The 13,589-nt window shown below is 43.0% G+C and overlaps 1 protein-coding gene across 3 annotated transcripts in view; it reads right to left on the bottom strand.

The window, feature by feature from the left end:
• The window catches only part of Mcmbp (minichromosome maintenance complex binding protein), a 39,108-nt gene extending 25,819 nt beyond the window's left edge, over window positions 1-13,289 (bottom strand). For 2 of the 3 annotated variants that reach the window (XM_076834559.1, XM_076834558.1), the window contains exons 1-4: window positions 12,965-13,289; window positions 1,270-1,355; window positions 718-858; window positions 583-624 (exon numbers count right to left, since the gene is read on the bottom strand). In XM_076834559.1, coding sequence (XP_076690674.1) covers window positions 583-624; window positions 718-858; window positions 1,270-1,355; window positions 12,965-13,022 — 327 coding nt within the window. In that variant the 5' untranslated portion in view covers window positions 13,023-13,289. Of the gene's footprint in view, window positions 1-582; window positions 625-717; window positions 859-1,269; window positions 1,356-3,132; window positions 3,256-12,964 lie in introns of all 3 variants that reach the window. The other variant, XM_076834560.1, reaches the window with a different exon arrangement.
• Window positions 13,290-13,589: the final 300 nt, after the last annotated feature.

A 13,589-nucleotide genomic window follows, 5' to 3' on the forward strand; every position in this document is an offset into this window, starting at 1 on the left:
CGCCCGTTATCCCAGTGGCTCTGGAGTGCGAGACAAGAAGATCGCAAGTTCAAAGCCAGCCTTGGTGAAAAAAAAGCAAGGTGCTAAGCAACTCAGTGAGACCCTGTCTCTAAATACAAAATAGGGCTAGGGGTGTGGCTCAGTGGTCAAGTGCTCCTGAGTGGTTCAATCCCCAGTACCCACCTCACCCCCAAAAATCTATCTTGCAAGAGATCTTTAAAAGAAAGAAAGAGGGTGGGGGAAGACAACAAAGATGATGATCATCAGAAAAACGAAGCCCCCCCCAAAAAATTTTCACACAATTTTTTTTTGAGGTGGCATTAGGGATTGAGCCCAGGAACACTCTATCACTGAGCCACACCCCCAGCCTTTTTTATTTCAAGCCTGGGTTCTGCAAGTTACCTAGGCTGGCCTGTCTTCTGAATAGCTGGTATGTGCAACCTCACAGGGCTTTCATGTGATTTTTTTAGAACTTATTTATATACAAGTCAAATAAACTAAAGACTGACCAAAGGAATAATGAATTCTCTGTTCAGGGAAAAGTTCTTATTAAAAAATGTTTTATCTCTTAAGGATACATACCCCACATTCTGCTATATCTCTGTATTTTCCAAAATGAAGAACCTATGGCCCAAAACAAAGGATAACAGTATTATATTAATATAGTTCATACCACAAATCCTAAGTATAAAGTTTCACAAAAAAAGCAATACCTACACGTGCTTTTGTGTTTTGGTTAACCGTCTCATAAACTCCCATGTAAAACTCAGGGTCAAACATATCCTGAATCATGCAACGAAATTTCACAAAACTGTTAGGTTTCAGATAATGAAGGGGAACTTCATTCAATGAGGGTACCTTAAAAGAAAACAATCAAGTCAATCATCAAAATATCCTGACAATAAATCATTAAACACATAAACACAAAAAACCCAGACACAAATTGTCACATGCACACAATCAAGCCCTATCAAGATGTTAAATGATCTCAATGGTCAACACAACATAACTCTGGATGAAAGAACTTACATGCCGATTCTTTTGAATTGAAGGTAATAAAACAAAGGTAATAATAAATGCCCTTACAACCAGATTGTCCTAGGAAGTAACAGTCAGCTACTGCCACCTAGAGGCACAATGTATTTAATTCCCCAAATTAGCTTGCAAAAGAGACCATTATGTTTTTAAATTACAGGTGAATTACGGCTTCCACTGTGATAAACTGAAGCCTGCCCAAACCTCTCTTCCCCCAAACAGCAATAAGCTTACCCATTTAGGAGCATTATTTTCCTTCAGTTTTTCTTTAAAATATTCAATAACTTTCTTCTCCCAGTCAGGACTAACTCCATTTTGAGCTAAAAGAGAAATACAGTTTTCAAAGCTAAAGGTACAATATATAAAAACAGACCATATTCAGGTGTTATCACAAGGTAGCCCACCCCGCTGAAAACAACTAAAATCTGTTCCCCTGGTAAAGACTGACTTCAATGCATCTGAAGCACTCACATGGCCCTCAGAAGCTATCAGCGGGTGCTGGTCTCCTCACACCCCAGCCAACACCTACAAAATCAGGTACCAGCAGACCCCGGCAAAGTGAACCATTATTTGTACACCATTCTGGGTTTCAAATATTTTTATGTAAATTAAAAAAAAAAAACTTTACAATTACACTGAAATGAAGAGCAGAGGGTATTTGGTTTTACAAATTTATTATTTAGGAAAAATTTTAAACTTACAGTAAAAAAAAAAAAAAAGAAAAAAAACCTTACAAGTGTCATGAACAATACACAGAACACAGGCAACCTTGCTCCAGTGACTTTATCATTTCTCTCATAATTTTTTTTTTTTACTCATTAAGTTGCACTCAAAGATTTTTTAATCTCTAAATATTTCAGTATATGTTTTCTAGGTTATTTTATATAACCACAGTTCTGTTGTAAAGCTCAGGAAATTCAAAATTGATACTTTATCTAACCAACCAATCCACATTCCAATTTAACCCAATAATATCCTTTACAGCAGTTCCCCCTTCAACCCAGGACCCAGCTAGAATCATCTCTTGCATTGAGCTATTATGTCTCTCAAATCTCCTTTAAACTTGTAAATTCTTTAATCTTTTGTCTTATGACACTGATATTTAAGAATATAGGCCCTTTAAATAAAAAATGATTTCTCATTTAGATATATCTGGTGTTTCCTTGTGATTAGATTCCAATTAAGAATGATCAAGGTGGGCTGGGATTGTGGCTCAGTGGCAGAGTCTAGCATGTGCAAGGAACTGTGTTTGATTCTCAGCACCGCATATAAATAAGTAAATAAAGGTCCAAGAACAACTAATAAAATTTTTTTTTTAAAAAAAAGAAAGAATGATCAATGTTAAAAATTCTAGGAAGTCACTGCTTTCGACTAGGCTCCTACAACAGACTGAAAACCAAAATGGAGTCACCCATGCCAAAGTTCCATATCATCAAAACAAAGCTAAGCTGTTTATCTGACTTTCTAAGAAACCAAGAGGAAGTAAGAGGTGATAGCTAAATGTCCCAAGCAAGTTAGTTGGCAGGATAACCAAATACCACCTTCTTTAATTCCTACATAAAACAAGTAACCTAAAGCAACCTAACAATGTTAACCAGTTTTCTATTGTTCTGCTTCTCTATCCCCAAATGTCGAGGAAGGTAACTTGGAAATGACCCATCTGTATTTTTTGTTTTTACTTTCTTCAGCCTTTCTTTGGCTACAAAACCAATGTCTTCTTAGTCCACTGAAATGCATACTCTATCATATCGCATGAAGTGTTGCCCAGTTGCAGAATTAAAAATAAAGCCAATTAAGATCTTTAAACTTGTCATTCTGTCCTTGGACACCAATTATACTACTGCATAAGTATCTTTCTAAAAGTATGACATCTCGAGAGAAACCTTTGCAACTGCTGGTATTAATTTTGATCACCCAGAGTGACAGCCAACTTTTCCACTATATAGTTATCATTTTCCCCTTACAACTAATAAGTAACCGCAGAAGGCCCTTACAGGAAGTGGTGAAGACTGAAGAGTGAGTTATTCACAAAATACGAATTTTTTATTTTTATTTTTATTTTGGTGGTCCTGGGGATTGAACTCAGGGATGATTTACCATTGAGCTACATAGCCAGCTCTTTTTGAGACTGGGTTTCACTAAATTGCTGAGGCTAGTCTTCAATTTGCCATCCTCCTGCTTCAGCCTCCAGAGTCTCTGAGAATAAAGGCACTATGGCGCCTGCAAAGAATACAGATTTATGTTAACTAAATCCACCAAACTACAGAGCTAGCCAATCCTCCCACCACTTACATTTATCACCCAAGTGCTACAGAAGAGTGGAGTAAAGGAACCTGTCATGAAGCTGATTCTGTTTGAAACACTCAATGAATCCTGCAAACACCATGCTTCAGTGGGATTCCCAAACACTTATATTTAACTGGGCAAAGACCAGCTCTGAAAAAGAAGTGGAAGCAGGCACTTGAACTCTAATACAGTGGGCCCCCAAGTGGGTCTCCTGAACAGCATCCTTAGCATCACCTGAGTACTTGTGAGAAATGCAGGCTTTGTAGCTACCCCAGTCCTACTAATCAGCAACTCTTAGGGTGGGACCTAGAAATTCATTTTAAAAGGTCCTCAGGGGCTGAGAGTGTAGTCAGTGGTAGAGCACTTGCACATGAACAAGGCCCTGGGTTTGATCGGCAGCACAGCAAAAATAAGAAAAAAATGAAGAAATGACTTGTGGGCTGGGAAAGGTAGTTCAAGCCTGTTGTGCCAGCTACTCAGGTGCCTGAGGTGAGAAGATCACTTTACGTTGAGCTTGAGACCAGTCCAGGCAACATAGTGAGACCCTGTTTCAAAATAATGCTGCTGCTGCTGATGATCACAAAACAAGAGGAGGAAAGGGAGAAGAAAAGACCTACGCACAGCCACGACTGCATTTGTGTAAGAAGCAGGTGGGGAAGCAGCATAAGGAATGAGTCGGGAGCAGCAAGTTACCCAAGCAACTTGCATGTGTAAAAATACAATTCTCTCAAGTAATGGCCAGCTTACAAGCATATGGGGCTGCCAGGCATGGTGGCACACGCTTATAATCCCAGCGACTCAGGAGGCTGAAGCAGGAGGATTGCAAGTTCAAAGCTAGCCTCAGCAACTAAGTGAGGTCCTAAGCAACTTAGTGAGACTCTGTCTCAAAGTAAAAATAAAAGGGCTGGGGCGATGGCTCAGTGGTAAAGTGCTCCTGAGTAACCCCCCCCACCCCAAATCTAAAAAATGAAAAGGGCTGGGGATGTAGCTTAGTGGTAAAGTGCCCCAGGTTCAATCCCCAGTAACCCGCCTCCACACACACAAAAAAAAACCTAAAAAATGAAAAAGGCTGGCGATGTAGCTCAGAGGTAGAATGCACTGTCCCTGGGTTCGATCCCCAGTACCACAAAAACAAAACAGGTATATGGTACTGCAGACAATTAAGGGAACAAAATTCCAAAAAGTATTGAATGTAACAATAACTGTCAACTACTTAATCCTACTACGTCCAGCACTCAGCCAGGTATGAGGTTACAGCTGTAGGAACTTACAGCCAAGATAAGCTATAGACAGAAGGGCTAAAAGCTAAGAAGCAAAACCAATGTGGATCAAAACATCTCAGGGGCTAGGGATATAGCTCCGCTGGTAGAGTGCTTGCTTTGCATGCACAAGGCCCTGGGTTCAATCCCTAGCACCACACACACAAAAAATCACCTCAGACAAGGCTTCTCAAAGAACTACACCCTGGCCAGCCCGGTGGCCCACACATGCAATCCCAGCGGTTCAGGAGGCTGAGGCATGTGAATATTTCTGTATATAAAATGTTTCTGGCCAGGCACAGTGGAGCACCTGTAATCCCAGGAGCTCAGAAGGCTGAGGCAGGAGGATGGCGAGTTCAAAGCCAGCCTCAGCAACGGTGAGGTGCTAAGCAACTCAGTGAGACCCTGTCTCTAATAAAACATAAAACTGGGCTGGGGATGTGGCTCAGTGGTTGAGTGCCCCTGAGTTCAATCCCCAGTATCCAAAAAACAAAACAAAACAAAACAAAACAACAACAACAAACAAAGCTAAACCCTGAAAGATGCAAAGAGCTGTAAACAAGCTGCTGTAGAAAGGAATGGCATTCAGGACGCAGAGCACTCCAAGGGAAGAAACCGTAATGGTACTCAGAGGACAAGGATGGGCAGCACCAGAAAGTCAAGCACCTGCAGCACTAAGTGCCTAGAAGAGAAAAAAAAAAACAGGGACAAAGATAGATGAGGTCATGCATATTCAAGAAGTTTCCAAAGCCAACCACAAATTCTCTTTTCATAGACAACCTTTATATCCCTCCTGTCTGGCAAGGACCTGGGACAAGTGAGCTGCTGGAGTCAGAGGAGGTAACACTGATAAACACAATTCAGAGAAAATATATAGTTTTGCAATACTAGCACCCATCCCCCTCCCTTTTAGGGACACAGAACCCTCTTTTCCAGGGAAGCAACAGAGGTTACCTCACCCTTGGACCTAGGGTTACTGGACCAGAGCCTGTAATGGGCTGGGGGTGGACCAAGACAGTACAATTCCACGAGTAAGGTTTAGTCACTGGGGTTGCAATCCTGGCAGGCTGTGTGTACTGACTTCACTGCTATAATCCACTATAAGTATGAGTGCAAATACCTAAGCCCACAGGACCTTCTAATGGCTCAAGCATAGGTGGTGTGGGTACCCCAGCACACAGGCAAACATCAATGGCTCTATTCTTCATTGCTGAGTTGTACTCTTCTATACAGCTGCTGTGTAGCCACACACCTGCTGAAGAATATTCAGACTGTCTCCAGGTTTGTTCATGATGAACAATTATAAACATTTGTGCAGAGAACTTCATTTTTCTAGGGCAATCTAGAGAAGGCACAGCTGAGTACTTGATAAGTGACTAAGATTCTGTTCCGTTTTCAGGGTGGCTGCGCCATGCTGCATTCTTACCAGCAATATATACATTTGTTTGTATCCTTGCCAATACTTAGTATTATCACTGTTTGAGTGTGTGTGTGTGTGTGGGGGGGGGGTGCTGGGAATTGAATCCAGGGCCTTGTGCATGCAAGGCAAGCACTCTAATTTTTATGGTAGTGGAAATAGAATCCAGGAACATTTAACTATGGAACTACACCCCCAATCCTTTTTATTTTTAATTTGGAGACAGGGTCTGACCAAATTACCCAGGAGAGCTTCAAATTTACAATCCTCCTGACTCAGCCTCCTGAGTAGCTGGGATTTACATGCATGTTTTTGTCCAAATTTTAGGTGCTCTAATTGGTGGGTAGTATCTCATCATGGTTTAAATGTGCATTTCCCTCATGGCTGCTGATGCTGATCTCTTTCAGGCCACTCTATGTCCTCTCTGGTGAATAACTATGTAAGTCTACTTCAATCTCTGGCTTCTTCTTAAACTGGGCTAATTACCACTGTGTTTTCTTTTATATTCTGGATACAAGTCCTTTATCTGATATATGCTTTTCAAATATATTCTCCCAGTGTACTGCTTATCTTTTCATTCTTCTAGTCTCAATAAGTATTTTTTGCAGAGCACAAATTTTTTGTTTTGATGGGGCCTATTTATCAGATGTTTAATGCACTGTGCCTCCAGTGTCACGTATGAACTCACAACCATAACTAAGGACTCGAAGGTCTTCTTTCTGTTCTCTCTCTCTCTCTCTCTCTCTCTCTCTTTTTTTTTTGAGAGAGAGAGAGAGAGAATTTTAATATTTATTTTCTTTTAGTTTTCGGCGCACAGAACATCTTTGTTTGTATGTGGTGCCAAGGATCGAACCCGGGCCACATGCATGCCAGGCGAGCGCGCTACAGCTTGAGCCACATCTCCAGCCCTTCTGTTCTCTTTTGAGGTTAAGTTTTATATAAGACACAGGTTTGGGTTATGATTTATATTTTTTTGCATATAAATGTCTAACTATCTTTGTTGAAAAGGATATCCTCTGTTATCTTTTGTATCTTTGTTAAATAACAATTAGAAGGCTGGGGCTGTGGCTCAGTGGCAGAGCCATATGTGAGGCACTGGGTTCGATTCTCAGCACCACACAAAAAAATAAGCAAACAAAATATCGTGTCCATTTATAACTAAAAAAAAAATTATGGCAATAGGCATGAACCTTGCAAATAATAATGCTAAGTGGAATAAACCAGAAAAAAGGACAACTATGATTCCACTTCATGAGGTAACTACACTAGGCAAATTCATAGAAAGCATAGCAGAAGTTCTAGAGGGGCTGATGGGATGCTCCTCCACTTCATCACAGAGTGAGTCTGGATGGTTTGTGGTTGTGGCAGACGGAGACTTGGTTTGGCTGCCAAAGATGTTCAAGTCCTGCTCCCCAGAACCTGTGAATACCTGTTACATGGAAAGGGAACTGAGTGTAGCTGTGTCAATCGGCTTTTTGTAACCTTGACCAAAATCTCTAACAAGAACAACTAAGAGGAAGAAGGTCACCGTTTCAGAGGACTCAGTCCATGATCAGCTGGTTTCATGGCTTTGGGTTTGAGGTAAGGCAGAACATCATGGAGGAAGGGCTGTCAGCTCATGGCAGTGAGGGAGGGAGAGGGAGAGAGGGAGAGAGCAGGAGAGAGGGGAAGGCAGGCAGGCCAGGGAGAAGATAAACTCTTCCAGGGCACTGCAGTCCACATACTTCCTCCAACTAGATCCCACCTCCCATTAATTCACTCAGCTCACAGTGGAAATCCATCTAATGATGTCAGAACTCATGATTAATGTATTAAAAGTATTTGACCCCTAAAAGTATTGGGGTCAATGCTTTCAACATATAAACTTTGGGGGACTTTCCAGATCCAAGTTGATAGTTGCCAATGGAATCAAAATTAATAATCAGCTCTCTTATTAACAGGCTTATCTTGGTGGGTTTGATGCAATCACAAAGGTTCTGAAATGTAGGAGGAAACGGAAGAGGAAGTCAGAACATTAAAACTTAAAAACTCAACTGACTTTGAAGACAGAAAGGACCATAGGCCATGAAATGCAGGCAGACTCTAGAAGATGCAACAAGACAAGGAGACCAATTCTCCCCTAGAGCTCCATACAGGGACACATGTCTGGCTGACAACCTGAGTTTATCTGGGTGGGACCCATGTCAGACTTCTGGTCTCTAGAACTACATCCATAGTGTTTTAAGCTATTATAGCAGAAACAGGAAGCTAATATAGTGATGTCTAAAGAACTTGTCCATTTATGTTGCTGAATTCACATCTATTCAGATGTTTCTATTAGTTTCTTTCCTGATATTCGTAATTTGTCCTCCTCTTCCTTTGCCAGTCTGGCTAGAGGTTTATCATTTTTACTGACATTAAAAAGTAACTGCTGGGCTGGGGATGTGGCTCAAGCGGTAATGCACTTGTCTGGCATGCGCGGGGCACTGGGTTCCATCCTCAGCACCACATAAAAATAAAATAAAGATGTTGTGTCTACTGAAAACTGAAAAATAAATATTAAAAAATTATTTTTCTCTCTTCTCTCTCTAAAAAAAAAAAATTAATTGGTGGGGGCATTGCTGGGGTTGTGGCTCAGAGATAGAACACTCCCCTAGGATGTATGAGGCACTGGGTTTGATCCTCAGCATCACATAAAATATTGTGTTTACCTATAACTAAAAAATAAATATTAAAAAAATGGGGGGCTGGGTGTGGTGGCACATGCCTGTAATCCCAGCAGCTCAGGAGGCTGAGACAGGAAGATTTTAAGTTCAAAGCCAGCCTTAGCAACAGTGAGGCGCTAAGCAAATCAGTGAGACGCTAAGCAAATCAGTGAAACCCTCTCAATAAAATTCAAAACAGGGCTGGGGATGTGACGCAGTGGTCTAGTGCCCCTGAGTTCAATCCCCAGTACCGAAAAAAAAAAAAAAAGAAACGGTGGGTTGGGGATTTAGCTCAGCTAAAATTTCACTTGCCTAGCACGTGAAAGGCCCTGAAAAAAAAAAAAAAAGAAAGAAAAGAAAAGAAATATAGAACTTTTGGTTTCATAAGAAAGAAAAAAGTGACTAATAAATTTCATAAGAAAACTAAGAAAGAATAAGTAACTTTAGGTTTCATTCATTTTCTTCTGTTGTCAATTCTCGATTTCTGCTCTATTATTTCCTTTCCCTTGTCTGATTTGAGTTTACTTCAGCGCATTTCTGGTTTCCTATGTGGGAGTTTAAATTATTGATGAGACTGTTCTCTACCAATTAACACATATAATGCCTCTAAACCCTCTTTGGCTGTGCTTACATATTTTGATTTGTCATGATTTCATTTTGTTTAGTTTATGATACTTAACAATTTCCCTAGAGACTTCTTTTAGATTCATGGATTGTTTAGAAGTGTTAATTCTACAAGTTTGAATTTTCCTTTTACCTTCTATTACTGACTGCCAATCTACTTTCATACTGCAGGAGAGCACGCTTTGTGACTTACTCTTTCGGGACTTTTCTGATATTTGGCTTATGATTCAAGATATAAATTATCGCGATGAACCTGGTTCCAGGTACACTTTAACTGGACTTGCATTATGGTGTCATTAGATGGACAGGTGTCAAGCAGATCTTGGCTGATGGTCTGCAATTCTAATTCCTTGTTGATTCTCTATCTGCTGGGTCTCTCAAGAACTGAAAGAGTAGTAAAATTTCCAACTGTGACTGCAGGTTTGCCCATCTCTTCATTCACTTTTGCCAATTTTCATGCTGTTTTAAGCTCTACATGTTACTGATGAATTGGCTTTTATCAATATGTAAGGTGTCTCTTGTTCTCTTCTCACATCAACTTTTTAAAAAAATAGCTTTTATTTATTTGTTTGTTTGTTTATTTATTTATGTGGTGCTGAGGATTGAACCCTCTCATGTGCTAGGCAAGTGGTGCTACCACTGACCTATGGCCCCAACCCACTTCTCACACACAATGTTTTTCTAAAAAATATTTTATTAGTTATTGATGGACCTTTATTTATTTATTTGTTTATATGCAGTGCTGAGAATCGAACCCAGTGCCTCACACATACAAGGCAAGCACTCTACCACTCAGCTACAACCTTAGCCCCTCACATCAACTTTTAAAAGAATATTTTAAAATCTAAAAGAAGAATCCACTGAAGAGGAAGATGAGATCCAAGAACAGAATGAGCTCATGAATACAAAGGGGGGGGGGTGAATTCCAAGGATGAAATCTATGCAACAAACCTATAAAAGCAACTGGCACAAATTAGAAGACTAATTTGGAGGACCCACTGAAGAACATCTACAAAAAGAAAATAAGTTTGAGTAAATAATGTTCATGAATTGCTGGATAAGCTTAGTGAAAATGATGTTAAGTTTCTGTTCAACAAGAACAAGAAGCTGGGTACAGTGGCACACGCCTATAATCCTTGCGGCTCAGGAGGCTGAGGCAGGAGGATTTCTAGTTCAAAGTCAGCTTCAAGCCAGGTGTGAAGGACACGTCTGTAATTCTAGTGGTTCAGGAGGCTGAGCAAGGAGGATGGAGAGTTCAAAGCCAGCCTCAGCAAAAGTGAGGTGTACTAAGCAACTCAGTGAGACCCTGTCTTAATAAAATACAAAATAGGGCTGGGTATGAGGCTCAGTGGTCAAGTGAATGCCCTGAGTTCAATCCCTGGTATATCCCTGCCCCTCCCCAAAGTCAGCCTCAACAACTTATTGAGGCCTTAAGCAACTTAGCGAGACCCAGTCTCTAATATAAAAAAGGAGTGAGGATGTGGCTAGTGGGTAAAGTACCCCTGGGTTCATTACCTAGTACCCAAAACAAGCAAACCAGACAAAGTGGCACACAACTATAATTCTAGTAATACCAGCCACTCTGGAGGCTGAAACGGGAAGATTCCAAGTTTAAGGCAATTTAGCTAAACAAAAACAAAAAATAAAAAGGGCTGGGAATGTAGCTTAGTGGTACAGCAGTTTTGGGTTCAAACCCCAGTACTGCAGCAGCAGAAGCAACAAAACCACCATGACTGGAATGAGACATTCTGGGGAAACACCAAGTTTACATTCCCACAACAATCCACCAAATTTATAAAATACTGTACACCCAGTATTTCATTACTAAATTGTATTCTTTCTGCATCATGATCAAATGTGCTTAGGATCACACACTTAGGGAACAAAAATCTCACACAAATACATTCAAATCTGTGTCAAATTTAAAATCATCTTATTAATCCTCCAAGACTAGGATATTTCTCATAAATGAATTTTCTAATATCAGAATCTTGAACTTAATGCTGGTAAGCATTAAAACTTTTCACTGTAGGATTTTCTCTAAAATCTAGCTATGCATCTATACCCTTAAACCAATACTGTAATTGAATGTTCATTAACATTTTGGAGCAATTATTCTGGACACCAATTAGTGGTTCCAATAATCATTATTAACATCAATTACTAGAATTTATTTATTTCAGTACTAGGGATTGAACCCAGGGCTTCATGCATGCTAGGCAAGTGCTTTACCACTGAGCTACAGCCCAGCCCTTTTCATTTTATTTATCCTTGAGGGTCTCCCTATGTTGTCTAGGTTGGTTTGGAACTTGCAATCCTCCTGCCTCAGTCTCCTGAGTAGCTGGGATTACAGTTGTGCATCACCAAGCCTGGCTCAATTACTAGGTTTTAGTGAAGGAATGTAGATCCCCTTTTCAAAGAACCCTGGCCAACTACATAGTGATTCTGCCTTTTGTGTGTCAAGTTGATCGGGACTGAACCCAGGCCTTGGAATAGTAGGCATATGATCTACCATTGAGATAGACCTCTTCTCCATGTTTTCTTTTAACATACAGTTTTTAATTTCTTATCTGGTTGTTAGTGTTCACTGGCTATAATTTGGATGTCTATCCAGGCAGTCTTCGGATTTGCCGCCTTTGGTTTCAGTCTGAGAAACCATACATTAGTTAGAATTATAGATAATATGAATAAAGGTGCTGATGAGCACTAAGAGCCCTCCTATAAGAAATACATTTTATGTCATCAGTTAGGAGACTACTTAGTTTCTTAGTAGTCTTACTTTCCCACGATGCATCTATTCAACCCAGAGCATTGTCTATGTTAAGTATACTAGCTCTACTCCTAGTCCTTCTCATGTTTTACATAGGCAAGGGCCCTCCAACTCTAAATTAACTACAAACGAATCAGGTATTGCTATATAGCAGCGATTTCGGGTTGACTGTGAATCCACCATTCCTAAGTGCAAAGACGCTAGGGAAGGGGGTGGGGATCAAAGGGCCCAGCCAACGAGAAATGGATCTACATTTTTCTTCCTGTAACCTTCGCTGAAAAGTAGCAACAGCAATTGCAACTAAAATTTACTGAGCTCGCCTGCAGCATTCTCAGCTCATCCTATGAAAAAAAACTCACGGAAGAAGTTCAACATTGCTTGCTAGCTCTGGCCCGGGAGCACATACAAGACCAGACGGGTTGTAAAGTCATCTGAACAGGAAAATGAAGCTACAACATTAAATCTGATCTGGAGGAGAGGCTGGTGTAACCCAGAGGTGAGCGTCAACTTCGGTGCCAGGCGGCCGCACTCCCCGACACACCGGAAGTTTTGAAACATCCTGCGAGGCTCGCACAGGCAGGGTGGCTTCCTTCGCCACAGCTCCGCGGGCCCTCCCCGGGCCCTCGGACCTCCCCGAGTCTGCGGCACTGGGGCTGGGCCCCGAGCCGGAGCCAGGCCGTCAATCACGGCAAGTGCTGGCGGCCGCGCTTCCCCGCCCGCGCCGCGAGCCGGGCAGGTGGGAGGCACCTGCAGCCGCGGACCGGAGAGGGCTGTCCCGGCCAGGCCAGGGGCCGCACGCGCGCTCCCGGGTCCCTCGTGGGGACCGCGCGGCCGGCCCGCCCCGGAGAACTCAGTGACCCGCCCGGCCCGCCCCCGGCGCGCCACTCACCGAAGAAGCCCTGCACGATCCCGAGCGGGTGGCTGAGCCAGTCCTCCCCGCAGGGCATCTCGCCGAGGGCCGGGGCCGGCGCGGCGCAGGCGGCGGCTCTCCGCGGGCCGAGCGGCCGGCGCCCAGCTCCTCGTCAGGGGCTCCGCGCTCCTCGCCCGCGCCCTCCCACGCACGGCGGGGCGCGGGCCACCCGGCCTCCGAGAGCAGCGGTTGCGGAGGAGCCGCTGGCGACCTGCAGGTGCAGCGCACGGACCCCCAGCCTCCACTTCGCACAATGGCGGGAAACAGCCGCCGCCGCCGACCGCGCTGCCTGCGACCTGGGTGGAGCTCGCGCGGGAGGGGCGGCGGGGGCGCGCGGCGCGGCCCCGCGCACAGGCAGGAGGGCGGGCCGGCTCGCCCGGGGCGGGGCCGCCGCCATCTTGGAGACGGGCAACGGAAGGCGCCGCGTGTCACTGGAGCGGGCGTGCCCGGGCCTCCCAGAGTCCGCTCGCGAACTGAGTACGCGTCCTTGCGCGGGGGCTCGAAAGGCGGAGACCCAGGAGTCCTCAGAGTCGGCTCTGGGAAAAGTTAGGGATGGAGGAGCCTTAGATGTCAGTCCAGCTCCTTTTCCTGCTTATTATTTTTC

The sequence above is a fragment of the Callospermophilus lateralis genome, chromosome 15 (assembly GCF_048772815.1).
Source record: "Callospermophilus lateralis isolate mCalLat2 chromosome 15, mCalLat2.hap1, whole genome shotgun sequence".
Lineage (NCBI taxonomy): Eukaryota > Metazoa > Chordata > Mammalia > Rodentia > Sciuridae > Callospermophilus > Callospermophilus lateralis.